Below are 22,075 nucleotides of genomic sequence, written 5' to 3' on the forward strand. Positions count from 1 at the left end.
AGACACAGTAAGGGATTAACGACTAATTACAAAACTGAACAATTACAGCAAGATATTGTAATAAAAGTTATGTGAACGTGGTCCCTCACTCTCAGAGCCTTATTGTGCTGTACGCACCCTTCCTCTTCTTGCGAGATGAAGGGAAGTCAATGTCATAGCATTAGGCTGGTCTTTACTGGCCTTCTGACAATCCATCTGAAGGAGGATCCTCGTCTGCTTCCTGGCTGCAGTTAACTGAGGGTAACTGAAACCTCGGAAAGCAAAACAGTGGGTGGGGGAGGGGGGACTACCGTAAACAAAATACCTGATTCTTGAGGTGGTTGTGAGGGTTGCATGAGTTTACAACTTAGTAAGCCTGACATAAACATCAGGTGAAAAGACAAGGCAGCCTCACGAAATGGGAGCTAGAAACGGCGGCATTTATCCGCAATGGTTAAGATTGGGGGTATGGGGCAGCCTGACTGTACAGAGTGGCCCCTTTGCAAGTGAGACCGGCCCTCAAGTCATTCCAGTGGTACCTTCACCGGCTGCCTTGTTTCAAGATCTTCTTTTCTCTTGCCAGGACTTCTGCAACCAGCTCATGCAATACTCCCAAGCAGATGGGTTCTGACCATCTGTTATGTGACAGGATGGGGGAGGGAGGAGAGGATGGGGAACACGGCACAGGAGGGACTGAGGAGCTGAACTTAGGGAAACAGGCAGTGGCAGAAGCCTCCGGGACGGGAAGGGAGAAGCACGGGACTCCAGTGTAGTCACAGAGGGACACCTGTACCGCCCACACTTTGGGGCCTCTCTGAACAAGTGGTGTCTGAGCTTGGGAAAACAAGAGTCAGCCAGGCAAAGGAGGGAGTGTTCCAAAACAGAAGGAATAACCAAGAGTTGTGTTCCTCACTGGTCTTCCTGACTCCGGTCTCCTCCCTGCCTGGCTCCTCGCCCTCCAGCTCACTGAGAGCCAGAAGCTTCTTTCAGAAAGAAAACTTAGTCACTCCCCATTCAACGGGGCTTCTGGAAACAAAATTCTAACTCCTTGGCTCTTTCTTCCCAGTGCACGTGGTGAACCTCATCTTTCAGATGGCCATTCCTCCAGGACCCTTGTCTGATTCCACCCCCACCCCCGAACCCAGCGCCTATTTCAATCACAGAGACAGACACGGACGTGAGAATGTGTACTCAACAAGCTAGAAATCTAGATAAAGTACTTTACTGATGTGTAGGAGACGAAAGGGGGAATAAAAGCCTTTCAGATAAGACCAGGAAAGCGCCGATGCACTCCTGCAGGCTGCGCCTTAGCACCCCGGGGGTTGGCGACTGCTGCACGTCCGACCACTTCCCTCCCACCCCCTCCCCCCCGCCTCAGGCTCTGGGGCGGCCGGTCCTTTGCACCCTGGGCACTGTGCCGAGGCGGTCAGCTGGTGCCCAGCCACTCCTCCAGCGCAGGCAGCGCCCAGCACCCCTGGGCCGCAGATCAAGGCGCGGCACACGACAAAATCAATGGAAGTAGGAACTGCAGCTCCGAGCCCCGGACTCTCGGGTGCGCAGGCTCCCGGAACAGCCTGGGAAACCCCGCCCCTGGCCGCTACTCTCCAATCAGCAGAGGCGGCGAGTTCACGCCCGCCCCCGGACGCACTCTCGGCCAATGAGCGAGGCCCGGGCGGCTAGTCGCCGAGCCCAGCCCCGGCGGGCGCACGCCGCTGTTCGCGTGTCAGGCTCCAAATAAAGTTCGTCGGGGCTTTGAATTTTTTTTTTAAAGCGCCCGCTGCAGTCGCGGCCGCCGCGGGCGAGAGCGGCCGAGTCCCCGCCCCGCCACTTCCGGTCCCGCCGCCCCGAGCCGGTGCGGCTGAGAGGAGCCGCGTCTCGCCGCTGCCGCCGCTGCTGCCGCCGCCGCCGCCGGCCGGCCGGGCATGGTGTTGGGTGCCGGGCCCGCCTCGCCTGTCTCGGGGTGCCCAGGTGAGGAGCGCGCGGCCCCGCGGCGGGCGAGGGGCGGCCGCGGGCCTCCAGGCGACGCCGGTGCCGCGGGCGGGCTGGCGGGCGGGCGGGCGGCGCCGGGGCCGCCTCAGGCCGCGCGCTCCTCACGGCCGGGGGCCGGGGACGCGGGGCCGGGCGGCCTGGCCGGGAAAGGCCGGGGCGCCGGCCGCCGCCGGGCTCGAGGGGCAGCCCGCAGCGAGCGCCAGCTTGTGCCGGCGCTCGCACGACCTCGCTCGCGCCCGCCGTCGCCGGGGAGCTGCCGGCCGCATTGTCCAGAAGGCAACGGAGCCCAAGGTCACCAGCCCGCCGTGGCCGGGGGAAGCGGGACCCGGACGCAGGCCGCCCGGCTCCTCCCCGCCTCGGGAGTCAGGCCGGGCCTGGAGAGCGGCGGGGGTGAGGAGCGGGACTCCCGCCTCGCCCGCCTGCCTGCAGCTGCCCCGCGGTGGGGGCGGCCGCGGCTGGGTGGAGGGGTTCGTCCGCACCGAGGGGGGCGCCGAGGGGGAGGGCGTCTTGGAACCATCTGTACCACTGGGTCTCGGATGCCAGACCTGGTTCCGCTGGTGTGTAATCTTGGGTGTGGCCCTCCGCGCCCTGGGCTCAGTTTCCTCATCTGTCACAGGAGGGATCTGGGCCCTGCCCTCTCTGCATTCCCTCCAGCCCCGGAGCGGGGACTGGAGGGATCGGGAGTGGCCGGAGAAGGTTTCCTGGAGGAGATGTCGGAATCTGCTGTCCTGAGGAAGGAGTAGGATTAGGTGGGAAGGGACGGAGGGCACTCCAGACCTGGACAGCACCAGATTGAACAGAAGCTTCCAGAAACGGGCAAGGTGCTGTTGAGGAGCAGGGGTTGGAGGCCAGCTTGCCGGAGGATTTCTGGCTGGGTATGGGGATGAGGGTGAGTGGTGGGGGACAGCAGGGTGGGGGTGTGCGGCTGGAGGACCCCCACCCCGATTTACTAGTAGGCAGTGCAGGAGGGGGCGGGTTTGCAGATGAAAATAAAGGGTTGGGCTCCCAAGGTCTGTCAGCCAAGCAGGGGGACTCCCCTCCCAGGTGGGGTTTCAGGGCCGGCATTCTGAAGGAGGAGGGGAGTCCGTGGACTTTTTTGTGCCCTGACTTGGGCCACTGTGGTTAGAGAAGTTGGTTGTCCCCTAGTGACCTGCAGTTCTACCTTTTACTCTGAGATTGGGACTTTTCCACAGCAGGAAGGATTGTAAATGACTTCCTCACCCCGTGAGCTGACTGGCCCCTGGTGTCCCTGCACAGGTGGCATGGCCTGACCCTGCGGCCGTAGGCCGGAATGCCGAGTAAACGTTGATGATGAGACTAGTAAATAGCACGCCAGAATCTCTTTTGAACAGTCAGAGCAACTCCCACCCAGAGGAGAAACTTGAATGGGCCAGCTGGGACTTGTGGCATTTAGAGACTGTGGACGCCACTCGATACGGCTGATCTGTCCCCAAAAGTGCTGCCTTAACCGGGGCGGAACTTGCGGCAAAGGGACCGTCCAGTTTTAAGCCGGGTCTTCCGTGGGTGAAGCATATTATAGAAGGCAAAGAGGATTCGGAAGCAACAGCAGGTGTTCAGCAAACTTCTTGACAGTTTGAATAATTCTTTTTGTTCCAGTCTCTTTGTGGAGAATTAACTTAACAGCTATGGAAACGTTCCAAATTAGGCCTTAGGTTTATCCCCGAAGTGGCCTGTGGTAATGATACAGATGGAGAGATAGGTGGTCATTATACACTTGGGTTTCTTAGAATGCTAGGAAAGTAAGTTTAGTCTTCCCTTCGAGGGACAACAAAACACGAGTGTCATTGTCTTTATCCCTTGCAGTCAGTGCCCAGTGTATTTATTAAGGGCCACAAATTTGTTGAAGAAGCCAGGAATCCGACTCCGGGTGGGGTTGAGTTCGGGGCATATTCTGCCCACTTGGGTGTGGGGTAGTAGGCTTATAAAAGAAGCCGAATCCTCAGGAGCAGTGACACGGAACAGTGTCTTGATGAGAGCCTTTCTTTGTCAACGACTCTTTTTTTTTTTTTTTAATTTTTTTTTTTCAACGTTTATTTATTTTTGGGACAGAGAGAGACAAAGCATGAACGGGGGAGGGGCAGAGAGAGAGGGAGACACAGAATCGGAAACAGGCTCCAGGCTCCGAGCCATCAGCCCAGAGCCTGCCGCGGGGCTCGAACTCACGGACCGCGAGATCGTGACCTGGCTGAAGTCGGACGCTCAACCGACTGCGCCACCCAGGCGCCCCACTTCTTCTTTTTTTCAACGTTTATTTATTTTTGAGACAGAGACAGAGCATGAACGGGGGAGGGGCAGAGAGAGGGAGACACAGAATCGGAAACAGGCTCCAGGCTCTGAGCCATCAGCCCAGAGCCCGACGCGGGGCTCGAACTCACGGACCGCGAGATCGTGACCTGGCTGAAGTCGGACGCTCAACCGACGGTGCCACCCAGGCGCCCCTCTTTGTCAACGACTCTTGCCAGGACCCTCTGAGCGGCTCCTTCGGTGCAGGTCCCAGGGAGCTGGGTGTGGACCAGGCGTGTGCCCTGCCCTGGCACTTGCTCCTCCGGACTCTTTGTTATAACTTTCCTAGGACTAGAACTCTCTTCATGCACGCCGGGCTCTTGTTTTACTGTTGCCGTCTTTGTATTGGCACGGTCAGCTAGAGGGCCCAAGCCGAGCAGACTTCGTGAAGGTGCATGTCTTGTCTACAGCAACCCTGACCATGTGGCCGGACTGATGTACTCAAGGCTGGGTGTGTGGCGTGGGGCTTGGCTGGGGAGGCAAACACTGTTTTGTGATCCACATCTGCCGAAGGGATTCCCGACCAGATCATGCCAGGTGGGGACTGAGCAAGAGAGCCCAGCTGTAGGTGGTGCTGCAGGCGGGAGCCCCCACGGGTGTTTCTGACTCTGGCCCCCTGCCAGGCACCTCCTTGTGAGGTTCCTGAACGGATACCTCCCTGCCCTGGGTAAAGCCGAGAAGATGTGCATTTGGTGGTTATGGTCCAGGCTGCTGTGTCAGTTCACCTGCGGGGATGGCGTGGTCAGGTGGCAATGCAGAAACCAGTGTTGGTATCTTTTCGCGTTTGTGTCAGCTTTATTGAGGTGTGATTGAAGTACGTGAAACTGCACATGTTTAAAGTACGCAGTTAGATCAGTCTTGACGTACATGTACAGCCCTGAAGCCGTCACCACACTCAAGACCGAAATGTGCTCATCATCTCCAAGAGGGAAACTAACGTTTCTTCGGTGAGTGCTCCTGGCAGCTGAGTGGCCCCAGACTAGGCCGTTCCTGGGCCCCCATTGTCACAGGATCCACATCAGTAAAAAAGAGTGGGAATTGGGGTTGGCGGGAGAAATCCTTTCCAGATTTGAAATGTTAGGAGCTTGTGAACCCTGTGTGTAATAGAACCATCTTTTGAAGCATTTAGACCAATGGTTCTTAAAGGGGCTAGGTGTGTGTTTATGGGTAGGTCACATACAATGCAGAAGATCTTATTCAGTATTTTTTTTTTTTTTTTTATGGTACAAATAATGGAAAATAAAATCCACCAGTCTTTGGAGAAGGCGGAGGTACACAGAAGATGGTGTGAAAAGCTATGTTAGGAATCTGGGTTAAAAATGGTTACAAATAGGGGCGCCTGAGTGGCTCAGTCGGTTAAGCGTCTGACTTTCGGCTCAGGTCATGATCTCACGGTTTGTGACTTCCATCCCTGCGCTGGGTTCTGGGCTGACAGCTGAGAGCCTGGAGCCCGCTTCGGATTCTGTGTCTCCCTCTGTCTGTCCCTCCGCTGCTTGCACTCTGTCTCTCGTATTGTCTCAAAAATAATAAACATTAAAAAAAAATTTTTTTTTTAATGGTTACAAATACCAATGCGGGGGGTGGGGGTTCTTATTTTGGCATTCAGTAGCTTGGCCTCAAACTAAAAGTTTTGTGTTTGGGTCAAGTTTTTCATTTGGAAGTTTTAGGTAATTTTCTTTTGAAAACAATCAGAGTGGTATTGAAAGGAAATAATATTAAAGTAACAAAGGAAATTATGGAAATATTGGGCTGGTGACCAATTTTTGTGTTTGATCTTTATTGTCCTTCCCAGTGAGCTTTCAGTGGGGGTGCCTGAAACACAGATGAGCTGGAAGCAGCCAGTGAAGAGAATCCAGTTTGGTGCATTAATTATAACTTAATATCCATGTTGATACTGCCTAAAAAATGTAAATAAGACACATCATAATTAAGTGCAGAGATGGTTCTTAAGGTTCCAGCCACGCCTTTGTTAGAGGAAAAAGGAAAACAAAGCGTTGCGTGGCTCCCTCATCAGGGCTGATGCTCCCCGCAAGTCTGCAGTGGGCCGGGCACTGTGGGGCCGCACCACAGGTGCACGGGCCGTGCAGCACGGAAGGGCACACTTAACCGGTGGGTGGTGGTGAACCCACGTGGAACCCGTTGGTGGAGGCTCTGCTCGACCACCAGCTCAGGGGGAGCCCTGTTACCAGTACGTCCCAGGGCCTGGTGTCCAGTGAATGTTAAATGCGTGGCTCTTCCTTTTTAAGTTCTTTTTTTTTTTTTTTTAAGGTTATGTATTTTGAGAGAGAGAGCAGGGGAGGGGCAGAGAGAGAGGAAGAGAGAATCCCAAGCAGGCTCGGAGCTGTCGGCACAGAGCTTGATTTGGGGCTCGAACTCATAAACCATGAGATCATGACCTGAGCTGAAATCAAGAGTCGGACGCTCAACCAGCTGAGCCGCTTAGGTGCCCCGTGGCTCTCTCTTTAAAATTTTCTTTAATGCTTTAAGAAATCAGACTTATACAGGATAGCATAGAGATTTCCCAAATTGATTGTAAAGGAATCCATTCTTAGGAACGCACCTCACATACTGAGTTTTTCTGTAACGAAGTTCTAGGAAACTGTTAGCCACCTTATTTTATTGTCTTCGGTTTCCAGTCTTTGTCTAGAGATGTGTCCTTAACCCTGCCCTCGGTCTGTCTTTCAGGGGAAAGGTGGCAGTAATGCTGACGCTTGCGAGCAAACTGAAGCGGGATGACGGTCTCAAAGGGTCCCGGACGTCAGCCACGGCCTCCGACTCCACTCGGAGGGTGTCTGTGAGAGACAGGCTGCTTGTTAAAGGTGATGTCATCCACGTGAGCTGTTTTCTATCCTGTAACAAAACGAAGTCTGACTGGAGGCTCTTCTGGGATGCAAAGTGGCCTGTTGCTGAATAGAAATACTTACTTGAAAGTGTTGAGGGATGTGCTTGCTTGTCACTTCCAAGGACTTTGTACTGTGCGCACACTGCAGGAACGCCGACGGCAAGAAAGCACGGCGTGTCTCACGCGCTCGGGTTGTGCTCTGCAGGGGCTGCCGGGATGCTAGTGGAAGGATGTCGGTGCCGGGGGCCAGCAGGCCCAGGACGGGTCCCGGTGCCGTCTGGCTGGCTGGCTGGTGTGCGTGGGGCCGGGGAGTCCCTTCCTTTCTTGTGCTCAAGCACAAGAAGCTCCAGGGTCCCTCTCCCACACCTCAGCACCAGTTTCTGGTCTGTACAGGGAGGGAGTGGGATTCAGTAATCTCTCAGCATCCTTCTGTACTTTATTCAAGCCACAGCCTGAGGAGAGCCTTGTACCAAGTAGTTCTCTTCACAGAGTTAATAACAGTGGCCTGGAACGCTCGTCTTTGGAGAAGGGTTTGTGTAACGTGTATGAGTGTGCGTGTCTGTGAATATGCCTGTGTTGGTACGGAACTTTTGCGTTCAGTCATTGAACAGGCTTACAGCTGTCAGGTGCAGAGACAGTTTCCGAGGGTCATGAGACCACAGAAGATGTGGATCCTGAGAAACTTAGCATAAGTCCATGGGGGAGGGGAAGAAAAAAAAAAGAGGTTAGAGAGGGAGAGAGCCAAAGCATAAGAGACTCTTAAAAGCTGAGAACAAACTGAGGGTTGATGGGGGGTGGGAGGGAGGGGAGGTCGGGTGATGGGCATTGAGGAGGGCACTTTGGGGACGAGCACTGGGTGTTGTATGGAAATAAACAGTTTGACAATAAATTACATATTAAAAAAAAAAAAAAGAAATAGTTCCTGCCCTAAGAGCTTAGAATTTGCAGCACTTTTTACTTTATGGCATGTGTTTGCATTTAAGTGTGTAGAGCTAGGAAGCAAAGAAGGGCCACACAGTTAGGACTGCCTGTTTTCATGCTGCAGCAGGCAGACCCCGTGAGGTTACTGGCATTCATATGTCCTGAAACGGACCTAATGGCAGGAGAGCTGGGATGTGTGAACGCGCTGTTGTCCTTCTCAGAAGCAAATCAGCGCTGCCGTTGGGCGGGAGTGGGGGCCAGGAAGGCGTCAGGTGCGGGGAGTCTTCAGCGGTGCCCTCCTCCTCACTCTTCCTGCACCTTGCCTTAGCTCGGGTTTATCTGGCCAGATGGATGATGGGGTAACGATGGAGGAAAAAGCATTTTTTACGTTTTGATACTCTACCCATGCCGTCAGATTGAATTCAGAATTTGTGATGGCGCTGTGGGAGTCAGGTGGGACGCGGGACGCGGCTCCTCACCTGATGGGCCTGATAGGACTTGAATCTCTTTCCAAGATGCTGGCTCGAGGGTTCCATCTGCAGAGGAAGCCAGGAGCCACGCAAACCGAGGAAGGGGTTAGCGGTGTTGACGCTGTCCTCAAGTGGAGGGTATTTTAGCGCCTGAGAGTTACAGTGAGGAAGGTCCAGATGTTAGCTGAGGAGGAGCAGGTGGGAAGCCACGAGTAGACTGTCCCGGCTGCTTCACCGAATTCATAGCAGCTTTTGTACACTGGGCACATGGGACCAGGCCCTCCGTTGGACAGTTTATAAGGCAGTTGTCATTTACCTTTTGCTAAGCCTTGCCAGGTGGGTGGTTCATTTTGTCGCTGAGGAACTGAGACTCAGGTTAAAAAACTTGCCCAGATTACAACTGTATTATTGTAGCAGGAGAGCCAGACCCACGTTTTGGGGTGGGGCAGGCGCTGGGGGAGCAGGCGCTGGGGGAGCAGACCCGGCAAGCAAGATCTGAATGAGCAGAAGTGCAAGTCCATTGAAAAGAGCATTCGGGGGGGGGGGGGGGGGCGCGGTGCAAAGGCTCCTGCACACCTTGCACCTGCTCAGGGATTCACCTGCCAGCTCTCAAATGGCTCTAGGACCCAATGCAGCCCAGAGGGGCCCATTGAGGCCCACAAAGCTGGATTCTGCTCCACCTCCCAGGACAGATGTCTTTGACAGGGTTTATAGGGCCTTGCCAAGATCCTTGACCTTGTGAGACTCATCAGAGAGAGGTGCAGAAAGAACCACCTCATGAGGCCACCTGTTTCCATCCTCCTACGACACTGGTGATGATCAGGTTTCTGGGGTAGTTGTGGGTAGCAGGGCTCAGTAACACCCCTCACGTGGCCTGCCCTCTGTCTGCCCTAGGTGGCTGTTGGCCCAAGCTGGGCTGGCTGAGGGGTGAGCAGTTTGGGCTTGTGGTGGAGGGTGGGTAGAGAGCAGGGGTGGGCCTGACCTGAGACTGGGGGCTGTGAAAAACCAGTGCGTACTAAAGGGTGCTCTGATGGTCCCTGATCGCCTGGTCTGCACCTAGGGCACTCCTTTACTTGGCCGGGTGGGGCAGAGGTTTTCATTCTGCAGGTTTCTGATGGTGGAAGTGGTGTGTGGAGTCCAGGAGTCCGTAGCATTTTGGGGCACTCGGGGTGTGATTAGGGGAGGCCGGGGAGGCCCCCTCTGGGAACTTTGAGAGAAGTCAGGCGTCCGAGTTCAGTAAGACTGTCGTCCTGGGCTGTGACTTGGACTCACGTGAGAATGTTACTCATGAGGATCGTTAGGTTACACAAAAGCGTATTGCAAGTCGGTGCCATGGGCTGGATTCCTGGGAATGCGGAATTTGCCAGCAGGAGCGTTAGGAAGCAGTGTTGCTGGGACTGATACCTGTGGAGGGAAAGGAAGGATGCAGGCTTAGGCAGAGTAAGAAATGGAGCTTTGGGGAAGGCCCCAGACAGCCCCTGCTTCAGCAGGTGCAGCCTTCGGAGCTGTCCCCAGTCAGACGAGACGGTGAGGTCTTCCTGCTATGTGTTGATCAGTTGTCCACCGGGGGCTGCCCCGAGAGGGTTGTGGCCTGGAGTCGGGGAGTCTGTGCAGCCCACCCAGTTCCCAGAAGGACTGAGAGCTGAAGGCCATGTGCAGACAGCCATGTGTGGTGGGGGGAGGCTGGATGGGGGTGAATCCTGTCGCCCAGAGGTTGGGATGTGGCTTGGTGCAGATGGCTATAGGGCGGAGCGGATGGGTGGGAGAGAGCAGAGGTTGGCAGGGCCAGTTGTGGCTGCACAGCTGAGGCTCCTGTTCCTGTTCTTGCCTCTGGGAAGCCGGAGTCCCTCTCCCTGGAAAAACCAAAGCCTGCCTGGGAGCAGCCGGCCAGGGGGGGCCTCTCCTGTGCTGGCACCTTGGTCATACCACCTTTTCATATCCGCATCTCATGGGTAACTGTCAGGGACATCCTCCAGGCCGGAACTGGGGTGATGCTTATAGCAGCAGCAGCAGCAGCCCCTGGAGGCTGCAGAACAATTGAATATTTCCAAGCTAAGACTGGGAGCTGCTGTCTGCCCTGAATCCTAGGACCTGGGGACACTGTGGAGAGCGTGTCAGATCTGTGCAGGTCTGGGCCGAACTGGGGAACCATGGCCAGTGTTTTTAGCCACAGGGCAGGTGGGACTAAGTTCCTGGTGGACCTTTATGGGGCCACTGAGCTAGAGTCTCATCCGGCAGAAGCTTAGCCCCTTTTGTACAATGGGATCATATGTGTCTTTGTGTTCTTTCCTTTTTTCACTCAACAAACATTTTAGTCCAGCTGTCTGCCAGCCTGTTAGTGACCCCCGAAGACCCTAAGAGGCTCCAGGCATGCCAGCAGGAACCTTTCACCTCTGTGAGTCCTTGTTCAGTGTGGAGACTTGGACCGAGCTGAGTTCAGGGTCAGTCCTGGAATTAGGGGAACAAGACAGAATGAATGTGTGCACCTTTATCCGTATCAACCCCTGCACCCCAGGTGGTTTCTGCTTCTGGGGCTGTGCTGTGTGGCTGTCCACGCTCCAGGCCTGGAGCAGAGAGGCCTGGCCGCCCACCTGCATGTGTTCCCCAGGGTCTAGGGTGCAGATGTGTCCTTGGGGTGCCACGCGGGGCCTCAGGGGAACTGCTGTGAACACATGAGCAGTCTGGTCATGGGATGGGATAGGAAGGCCCGTTCCAGTGCAGTTCCTGGAAGAGTGGGGGAAAGAGAACCATTCATTGTTCTCCAGAGCTGCTGTTGTCATGCCAGGCCCTGCCCAGGACTCTGGGAGTGGGCTCGGGGTTGGGCTTGCCATGTTGGCGAGTACTCAGCAGAATTACAGTATGTATGTATGTGTTATTTATTTATTTAACATTTATTTTTGAGTGGGGGGGGGGGAGGGACAGAGAGAGAGGGAGACACAGAATCCGAAGCAGACTCCAGGCTCCGAGCTGTCAGCACAGAGCCCGACGTGGGGCTCGAACTTACAGACCGTGGAGATCGTGACCTGAGCTGAAGTCGGACGCTTAACCGACTGAGCTACCCAGGCGCCCCGCTACAGTATGTATTTTAAGAAGTAGAGCAGTGGCCTAGAAGGAGGAGTCCTGCTAACATGGAGCTAAGGCAGCTGGCCCCAAGAATACCATTGAAGCTGCCCAGCAAGGTTGGTGGCCCCACGTGGGTGGGCCCGGTAGCCCAGGGGGGCGGGGAGGGTTGTGGAAGGCGGATGAGGTTTCAAGTTGCCCTTGTCCACTCCTGTTGAGAGTGGGGGTGGTGGGAGGCCTTGGGCTCCATTCCCATCGATACCAGTCTCTGCTGCGGCAGCTGTGCTGGTTTTCAGGGTTGCGGCCTCGCTCCCTGAGTGTGAAAGGGACCGTGGGTGCTCTGGGCCCACACTCCGCAGTGTGCTGATGAAGGGCCCTAGACGGAGCGGAAGGGCTGAGGTGAGGGTCCGTGGGGTCCTCAGGCCTGGGTGCGGGCAGTGCCGTCTCTGGGAGAGCTGATGCCCTTAGTTCGGGTGTCTCCCAGATAAGGGCACTGCGCGTGGATGCTGAGAGCACAGAAGGGGTGCTCAGTGCATGAAGACAGGCGGGAAGCTGAGAGAACGTTCTGGTCAAAAAAATCTCGGAGGCGGTGGTTCAGGCCGAAGGAGGTAATCAAGGCTTCTGGGAGGTAGCTGCATCGCTAACTGGGTGACTGGGTGGGGCGGCCCAGCTGCCCTGCCTGGTGGGGCTTGGAGCTGGCGTTTGCCAAGAACCACCTCCGTCTGTGACTGACCTTTTGTCTTAGCTCAAGCTGCCGTAAGCAAATACTATAGATTGGGTGGTTTCAGCAACACACATTTATTTCTCGTGGCTCAAAGGCTGGGAAGTCCAAAATCAAGGCATCAGCGGATTCGGTTCCAGTCAGGACCCCCTTCCTGGCCCGCAGGCACCTGGTGTCTCTTCTTCCAAGGGCACTGATGCCATTGTGAAGGCCCCACCCTCATGACCGCATCTAATTCTGATCGCCTCCTGAAGGGCCCACCTCCTGATGCCATCACATGTGGGGACAGGGTTAGGGCTTCAACCTAGGAACTCAGGGGGAACACACTTCCACGGCACCTTGGGAATGCATTGGTCCCTAACGGCATGAGGAGAAGGGCTTCTCACTCTCGGGACATGCGCACCAGGAGCACCGCCAGCTTTCCGGCAAGTGTGCTTATCTGTTAAGCATTTCCTGAGCGACCTGTGTGTGTGCCAAGCCCCAGACCGAGTGCTAGGGTTGCAGGGCTGGGTCACACCGTACAGCCCCTGCCATGAAGAGTGTGCAGATTTGAGTGGCTGGCAGTGTGGAAACAATAAGAGCGCTGTGCTGCGAGCAGGCTGTGGCAGAAAGGGGCGGATATGTGCCGTGTGAGGGCCACCGCGGTCATCGGGTGGATCTTGTAATCTGATATTTCAGTGCAGGCATGCTTCGAGTGGGCTCTGTGGTTTGCTTTTTAGTTAGAAAGGAGAAGAGTCTAAGTTTTCAGAGGAAGTTGTGCAGCCACGGAATTGTGCAAGATGAAAGGTAGGGCCAGTAAGGTGTAGAGGGGTTAGCATCTTGGAACAGGCGAGACTTCAGCAGGCTGAAAATAGCTGAGTGTCTTGCTATTTTACAGGTAGGGGTAGTGAACTGCAGGCAGTGAGGTCATGCAGGGAAGGGCCACTGCTTTGCTAAGAGGCCTCTCGAACACGTAAAGCAATTCGCTCATTTCTTTGGCCGTAGACTTCTTGTACGTAGATTCTAAGGTGTGACTACTGATGTTAATAAATTCTTATTTGCCATCATTTGAAGTGTAGACGAACTGTGTCATTTGTGACAGCTCCATGGGAGTGTGTGGCTTATTTTATCTACTGCACTAGGCTGAGCTAAAATGCTGAGCATCTTGATTGAAATTGTCGTGCTCCCAAGATTGCACTCCCTGCCTGCGCTTGGACCAAAACCTCGCAGCGGCCCTGACCATGGTGAGGCTCTCCCAGCCCTTGTCCACTCTCCTTGACTGAGTGACACCGAACCTAGAAATGGAAGCATAACGCTCATCTTTGGAGCTGAAATTCTAGACTACAACATGAAGTTATCAAATCCATCTGTGTAAACATCTGCGTGCGAATATCTGAGCATGGCCAAGTAGCCTGTGGCGGTTTCCTGTACCTGGGGAGGGTAAAACATTCAGAGGCCTGGGCCCCACGTACACCTCCTGGTGTAGTGGGTCCGCATAGGGCTAGGAGTGGTAAAAGCTGAGCAGGTACTAGGTTATGGTGACGAATGCACAACTCCAGGTTTTAACTAAAAATTATTGAATCGTACAGTTAGAGTGGGTCTGTTTTCTGGTAAATTGTGCCTCACCAAAGCTGTTGTTTGATAAGTGGGCAGAACAGCAGAAAACTCCCCAAGTGATCTATATGCAGCCAGGCCGGAGGATTCCTGTTCTACAGTAGGGCTTCCTCTGGACACAGGCCTCTGGCCCTGACGCCCCATCGTGGTGGTGCAGGGGTCCGCTTCTGTTGTTCGGTCACCACCGTGCCCCTGGTCGGTGCCTTGCTGTCCTCCTGCGTCCTGACCTCGCTCTTCCCCAACCCTTGGCACCAGACGGCCGCCTTAGACATTTTGCTTCCGTTTTGTGGCCCCCTCCTCCTCAGATCCTCTGGGCACACTGGACTACCAGAGTTTCACAACTAGACGGGATAGGCTTGCCGGGGAAAGCCAGTTCCGGCCTCAGTCTCTCAAGACGAGGGCCCTCAAGGACGGTTTCTTGTAAGTTCTTAGCAACAAGCTAAATGGTAGTGTAATAAAATATGTAAATACAGTTTAAAAACATACATTTTATGTAGGTATTTTATTTTTTTAAATGTTTATTTTGAGAGAGAGAGCGTGCATGTGTGAGCAGGAGAGGAGCAGAGAGAGAGAGAGAGAGGGAGAATCCTAAGCAGGCTCTGTGCTCACTAATGTGAGCTCTATCTCATAAACAGTAAGATAATGACCTGAGCCGAAATCCAAGAGTCAGACGCTTAACACCCTTAATCGACTGAGCCACCCAGGCGCCCCAGGTAACATTTATTTTGGAGTGATTAACATGAATGACTCATTTGTTAAGATGTACACTTTTTTGACAAAACGAATGCCCTGTGTGAGCCGCCAGAGCGGAGTGTGGCCCTGGGAGGGCCTCGGAGGGCCTGGTATCGGTGTCCTCGGAGCGGGTAGCACTTTGGCCTCGGCCCGCCTTTGCTGCTCGAGGTTTTCTTTAGCGAGTGCCCTGGCCCCAGGACGGTGAGAACGGGCCAGTCAGAAAGACGAAACCAAAGTTCACCGTGCTCATTAGAAGAAAATGATGGTGAATGTTCATAGGATTATCCTTACGTTTTATCAAGTGACTGGATTTTAAATGTAAAATGTGCCATGACGCCAGGTGGCCAGGAAAAGAGACTTCCCAGGCCTGCACCTCACCACAGAACTTGTTCCTTTTCCAATCACAGCAAGACGATAATGAGCTGTCACTCCTCTCTCCGTGCCCGGCTCCGCTGAAGAGATCTGCTCCTTTTCTCAGGAGTGAGGACGCTCTCCCCGGCTAGGGCACTGGACAGAACACTGTAGAACCACGTGAGCACCTTTCCGCTCCCTCACTCCACCGTCTCTGCCCCACTCCACTTTTCTGAATGCCCATTCCAGATACCTGGAGCCCAGAGTGGACACATTTAGCGGGCCGCCTGTCTGTACCCAGATTCTCAAGTAGCTGATACTAAAGGCCTGTGGGCCTCCAGCCCTCGGCCTCAGAGTGGAGCCGTCTGCCTGCCCGTCTTCCCGCTGACGCGCTCCGTGTTCAGCTTCCCAAGGTCATGGCGCCCCCCTCCCTTCCCTGCCCACCGTTCCACACTTCACTTGAAGGAATCGCCCTACCCACTGCTTCTGTGTTTTGCCCCCCCCATTTACCTCTTAGTTTTTTGGAATCTGGTTTCCATCTTGCCACCTGCCTTCGTGCCGTTTCGAGGACCCTCGGCGGGGTCCGATCCGCATCCGGTGGCCTCGACCGGGGCCTCATTTCCCCGGGACCAGTCTGTCTCTTGAATCACTTACGTTCCCCACGTGTCTCCTCCTTTTCCTCCTGTTTGTCCTGAGTGACTCTGTGCTCTCTGCCGAGCTTCATTCTTTTTGCCAGCCTCCCCTGTCCGTCTCATGAGGTCCAGGTGGCGTCACCACGGGGTCTCTTTGGCCCTGGCCGTGCGCCCGGATTGCAGCTTCTTCCTCCCAGGACTTCCCCAGCAGCTCAGCTCTCGGTGCCATCTCGGACCCCCCCCCCCCCCCCCCCCCGCCGCCCCACACAGCGGGCAGACCCTGTGCCCTCAGGCTCTCTGACTGTCCCTGCCTTTGCTAGGCCCTGGCCGCCTCGTGTCATAGGTCACCAGACCTCCGCTTTGCCCTTTCTGAAGTTGTCCTCTCGAGGAAAGTTTGGAAACTTGGTAGAAATGACCCTCTGCTCCCTATTTCTGCAGATTCGAGTTGAGAACTCCAGGCCGTGCGCAGAGCCCTCCTGGTTTCTCATTGCTCTGCCGTTTTGTGCCCGTTGCTCTGGCTGCCCTGCGCACCTTCTCCTTCTGTGCTTGTCTGTGCTCCATGTTCTTGCCCGTCACTAACTTACCTCCTTGGCAAACCTTTTCGTTCCTCTTCTGCTGGACTTAATTCTACTTATTCTTGAAAGCCTGGCCCATAGACCTCCTTCCTCTAGTCTCCACAGCGGGTGGGGGCCTCTGTGCCCCAGGACCCCAGAGCACGTTGTTGTGTCTGAGGCACCGATGACTTGCCTGCCTGCTTATTTCCGGGTATCCCCAGAGCTCCGCTCTTAGCAGTCGGAGTGGGGTGTCTGCAGCTTTGTCCCGGCAGAGGGGCGCCGGGCTTTACTGCTGAGTGAAGGGGCCGGGGACTGCGGCACCGAGCCCCGCTCCTTGGGCAGTCGCGAGATGTTAACAGATAGCAGACCCTGGCAGGAGGCAGAGTTTTCTCTCACTGGAAAAGTTCCAGCACACACGGGGCAAGCCTGCATGGGAAGACAGGTCTGAAAGAACCAGAAGAGACACAGGTGCGTATATAAATCACGTTCCAAGGGCAGCAGTTCCTCTGTGTGGGGGAACAAGACTTTCAAAAAGACTCCAGTGACCGTTTACCTATGGGGGATTTCTATGTGAATTTTAAAGTATTTTCATTTATACCAAGTACGTTTTCAAGGGCCTGTGACCGTATCTGCCGGCATCCCGCAAGTCCCTTTGTGTATTTGAAAGCGATTCCACGGCTTGAAGTCTTAAACAGTAGACCAAGTGTAGATTTCAGTTACTTCGGTCTGTTTTGTTCCACGGCGTTCCAGAAGTTGCCAGGTTAGAGCAGGGATTTTCTGTGCAGAGTTGATGGATATTAACGACGGTCTCTTTGTTTCCACAGAGGTTGCAGAGCTTGAGGCTAATTTACCGTGTAAGTACAGCGTCCACATTCAGACCGGAAATGCTGCAGGGTAACTGCACGGAGAAGCTTTTTACGTTGCAATAATCTTGCAGAGCCCAGAGCCTGGTTTTGTGTGTTAGGAGTAAGTTTTAATTTTGTGCAAACAGGTGCAAGTTTTTCAGGGCTCTGATAACAGTGAGGTATTTACCGTCTTTCTGAGAGCAGCACGGCAGTGCTGTCTCTCTCCTTGTTATGGCAGAGGTGCTTTGGCTAGGTCTTGTGTCTCTTCCACAGCATTCTGTCCCACATCGTCTTTTTGTCCTTTTTTTTGGGAGAGTGCACGTGCATGAGCTGGGGAGGGGCAGAGAGAGAGGGAGAGAGAGACACGGGGCTCGATCTCACGAACCATCAGATCATGACCTGAGCCGAAATCAAGAGTTGGACGTTCAACCGAATGAGCCACCCAGGCGCCCCTGTCCCACGTCCTCTTTGAGTGAAAAGATAGAAATCGATGACAGACAGTCCTATTTTTGTGAGTGACGGCACCACTTTTTTGGTCCACAAAGTGCTTACTTGTAATTTATCTCTGTGCATGGGCTGGGGTGGCCATGTACCCCCGTGTCGCCAGCTGTCCTCACCGTGCTCAGTCCTTCCTGCCCAGGCAGAGACCCACGGTGTGGTCTTCACCTGTGAGCAGGCTCACTCCCCAGGCCGCTCATTTGTGTGATGTGTCAAAGGTGCGGTTTTTTCCTGTTACTAATCCCTTCCCAAACTTAGCATATTGTGTAAGACCACTAAAGCCTGAAAGCTTTGACCATTTTAGTATTTTTTTGAATTAGGACTTTTTATCATCATACTTGGTTAAAAACAGTTCTGGGGCGCCTGGGTGGCTCAGTTGGTTAAGTGTCTGACTTCATCTCAGGTCATGATCTCACGGTCCGTGGGTTCGAGCCCCGCGTCGGGCTCTGTGCTGACAGCTCAGAGCCTGGAGCCTGTTTCAGATTCTGTGTCTCCCTCTCTCTCTGACCCTCCCCTGTTCATGCTCTGTCTCTGTCTCAAAAATAAATAAATGTTTTGGGGCGCCTGGGTGGCGCAGTCGGTTAAGCGTCCGACTTCAGCCAGGTCACGATCTCGCGGTCCGTGAGTTCGAGCCCCGCGTCGGGCTCTGGGCTGATGGCTCAGAGCCTGGAGCCTGTTTCTGATTGTGTGTCTCCCTCTCTCTCTGCCCCTCCCCCGTTCATGCTCTGTCTCTCTCTGTCCCAAAAATAAATAAACGTTGAAAAAAAATTAAAACAAAACAAAACAAAACAAAACAAAAATAAACAAACATTAAAAAAAAAAAAAGAATCCCTGAATTGCTTGACCTCAAAGTTTTCTTCTAGTCAGAACTGGAAGGAAGTGTCTTGGGGTTCTCTTAAAGGGTTTATGTATATGCACATGCATATGTTTAATCAAAGACCATAAGAAGTTACCACTTACACATGGTTCATTTTGTCCTTAAGTAAGACTCTGACAGAGATTGTTGGGTTTTAGCCCGTAGAGAAGGATAGCTTCAGCTTTATCTAAAATTTTGGTTTAAAAACAAACTGGCTCAGTCGGTAGAGCGTGTGACTCTTGAGGTCAGGGTCGTGAGTTCAAGCCCCACGTTGGGCCTGGAACTTACTTTAAAAAAATTATAAAAACTGTGTAATTGGCTCTCAAGCCAGAATTTTAATTACTACCTTAGGTCTGAAAAAGGTATCTTGCTAGCCTTGATGGCCCAGGTATCAGATAAAAAAAAGTATGTGCTGTCTGCCTCTTTTCTCACTTTCTCCCTTCCCTCTGCCCCGTCAGAGTCAGGGAAGTCTAAGTTCGTTTGTACAAGTAAGCCGTGCTTTCCAAAAGTCCAGATCTCATCACAGAGCAAACAAGGAGCCACCGGAGAATAAATCCTTAGTATCTCTCTAAAGTGTTAACGAAGGAAAAGAAAATAACTTGCCCTGTGAGAGTGCTGCTTGTACGCATCGCATCGAGAACTAGTTTGGAGCTCTGTGCAGGCAAGTTTATAGAGGTCTCTCTGTTGGCGAAACCACACGTTCCCTCTCAGATAGAAGCATGAACGTGCTAGCCTGTGCCTGCAGGCAGAGGAAAGGCTAGGGTCCCGGGTTTTCATCCAGCCCTTGCATTGAACTAAAACGAAAACCTGACTTTTCACTTTTGTGGTGGTTGTTAGGCTTTTTTTGAGTTTTAAGATGTTTGGTTCTTTCGGTAGTTTTATTGTTTTTTAATCTACCTGGTAACTTATTTATTATTGGTGGGCCCATTTGTTCTAGAAGGATGTGTTTCTACATCTATACCTTTACCAAAATGAAGGAGAATGCCAAGTATTAAAAACAAATGAATGATGCCAACTTCAGCTGATCCGTGAACATTTTCTAAGCCCTTGTCGTACATTTTTGTTACATACATCTCACTGGAAAGATAGCATTTATCATCTCAAGTTAAGATTAGGAAGAATGGGGCGCCTGGGGTGGTTCAGTCGGTTGGGCGTCTGACATCAGCTCATAGTTTGTAGGTTCGAGCCCCACGTCAGGCTCTGTGCTGACAGCTCAGAGCCTGAAGTCTGCTTCGGATTCTGTGTCTCTCTCTCAGTCTGCCCCTCCCCCACTCATGCTCGCTCTCTCTCTCTCTCTCTCTCTCTCTCTCTCAAAAATGAATAAACATTAAACATTTTTTAAAAAGAAAGATTAGGAAGAACGAAGCATATTCCAGTTATTCCATGTGCGGTTCGCACGTGTGGTTTGGGCACATGGCTCCCAGTTTCTTTGTTTATAAAATAAGGAATGTGACGGTGTAATCTCTAAGACCCCTTCTTGCTCTTGTAGACTAAGTTACCTTTCACTCTACAGTGATTTTCTCAGAGATTGGTAAAGGAAGAAACCCTGCTAACAGTTTTGTATGGCTGTTACGCATCACACCAGCCTGTTTCTGAAGTCATGACGTGAGGTGTGGTGTGAGGAGAAGAGCCATGAACTAGTCTTTAATTTGGGAACCAAACCTTTTGTCGATAACCGGTGTGATTCTGGGCTGGTTGCCGAACCTCTCTGGACCTTTGTATCATCCCATGCTTGAGGATATTGGACGAGATGATCTCTAAGGGCCATTTCCAAGTCAAAATTGAAGTTGTCCTGTTTTCGGTGAAATTTCATACCATTATAAAACCAGGCAAAACGTTTGCAGTGAGACTTGTAAGAAATAAAGTCAGCTGGCGATCCAAGGAGTTCAGTGTAGTGTTTTCTGAGTTTATAGACAGTTTCTACATATTCCTTCCCAGTATAGTGGGTGTTTATTCCTTGTGTACTCACTGTTCTTCTACACCCTTTGTTTGAAGGAACAGATGTAGGATGTGGCCAACTTCTATCTGGACCACTAGCCGTTCCCTCTTCTCCTATGGGAACTCCTTGTCCCGGTTGACCAGACCCCTTCCGGTGTGGCACAGGGGGCATAGGGCACTGCCATCTGAGCAGAGCATCCCTTCATCCACAGAGCAAGCTGAGCTACTACTTGGGTTGTGAAACTTTTTTTTTTTCAACGTTTATTTATTTTTGGGACAGAGAGAGACAGCATGAACGGGGGAGGGGCAGAGAGAGAGGGAGACACAGAATCGGAAACAGGCCCCAGGCTCTGAGCCATCAGCCCAGAGCCTGCCGCGGGGCTCGAACTCACGGACCGCGAGATCGTGACCTGGCTGAAGTCGGACGCTTAACCGACTGCGCTACCCAGGCGCCCCAAAACTTTTTTTTTTTTTTTTTTTTAATGCCAGGTAAACTGGGTGCTAGCTAACCTCATGGACACCTTTTTTTTTTTTTTTTTTTTTTTTTTTTTGTAAATGTTTATTTTTGAGAGAGGGAGAGACAGAATGAGGAGGGGAAGGACAGAGAGAGAGAGGGAGACACAGAATCTGAACCAGGTTCCAGGCTCCAAGTTGTCAGCACAGAGCCCGACGCGGGGCTTGAACTCACAAATTGTGAGATCATAACCTGAGCCAAAGTCGGAATCTTAGCGGGCTGAGCCAGCCACCCAGGTGCCCCTCAAGGACACCTTTTGAGCTTCCATTTACTGTGATGGGTCTGAATAAGTGTGGTGGTGGTTGAACAGCCCAGAAGTTTGGCCTGCGTTTTTCTGGTTTTGCCATGTTTAGTTAGCCTTACCCACACGTATTAATCTCCTTGAAGTGCGGTGTTCTCTTTTCAAACTAAAGTAGCATTATTCTTAAATAAGTTAATGGAAAGATCTCAGTTTTCAGTGATCATTAAAAGATTGAAAGCAGCCATCTCAGTTTGGAATTAAAGAGGGCGGGACTGTGAGGAGAGACACCCATGGCAAAGCCACCGGCTTGCAGTGTTAGCAATAGTGGCACAGTTAGTGACACGCCAAGAGCGAGGAGGGGTCTACAGACGCCTCCAGCACCTTCGACGCCACGCGTGTTTCAAGGTCAGCCTCTGTGTAGGGCTGCCGCCGGCTGTCAGACCTTCCTGATGTGCTGTTTCTTTTGCAGGTACGTGTAAAGTGCATTTTCCTGATCCAAACAAGCTCCACTGCTTTCAGCTAACTGTAACCCCAGGTAATGTTCTTCCACACTTAAGTGTCACAGTGATTGGCAAACAGCAAAGTTTCAAGGCTGCCCAGATCTATGATATTTGGCTTGATTTGCCTCTGACTTTTTGAAAGTTAAGACAGTAATGACTTCATGCCGCACGAAGAGAAGATACGTGCCTTGTAGTCGAATAAAGCAGGATAAAGGGAGTCTGTGGCATTCAGTGGGAACTCCAGAAGTGAAGTACAGACTGACGGCCAGAGCGCAGGCCACAGAGGCAGTGTGCGCTGTGAAGACCGTGGGCTTTGAAATCCTGATTGGCGCTCCTGTCTCGTGGCTGTGTGATCAGGGTTCGGGTTGCTTAATCACCTCTCTGCCCTAGCCTGCCCAGCTAGAAAGTGAGCATCAAGGAGGACCTCTCTCACGGGACAGTTACGAGGGTTAAATGGAAATAGACAGTGGGTGTGAAGCGTTCCAGCCCAGGGTCTGGCTCAGGGGAGGGAGCAGATTACCGGCTGTCTGTGTTA

At 53.0% G+C, this 22,075-nt stretch overlaps 1 protein-coding gene across 4 annotated transcripts in view; it reads left to right on the plus strand.

Annotated features, from left to right (window-relative positions):
* Nucleotides 1-1,658: 1,658 nt before the first annotated feature.
* UBE2F (ubiquitin conjugating enzyme E2 F (putative)) overlaps nt 1,659-22,075 on the plus strand; it is a 53,778-nt gene continuing 33,361 nt past the window's right edge. Inside the window, exons 1-4 of one of the 4 annotated variants that reach the window (XM_043578324.1) lie at nt 1,659-1,947; nt 6,958-7,091; nt 16,973-17,002; nt 21,510-21,575. In XM_043578324.1, coding sequence (XP_043434259.1) covers nt 6,974-7,091; nt 16,973-17,002; nt 21,510-21,575 — 214 coding nt within the window. In that variant the 5' untranslated portion in view covers nt 1,659-1,947; nt 6,958-6,973. The remainder of the gene's footprint in view (nt 1,948-6,957; nt 7,092-16,972; nt 17,003-21,509; nt 21,576-22,075) is intronic. The other 3 variants (XR_006296966.1, XM_043578325.1, XM_043578326.1) reach the window with 3 other exon arrangements.

Source organism: Prionailurus bengalensis, chromosome C1 (genome assembly GCF_016509475.1).
Source record: "Prionailurus bengalensis isolate Pbe53 chromosome C1, Fcat_Pben_1.1_paternal_pri, whole genome shotgun sequence".
NCBI classification, from domain to species: Eukaryota; Metazoa; Chordata; class Mammalia; order Carnivora; family Felidae; genus Prionailurus; species Prionailurus bengalensis.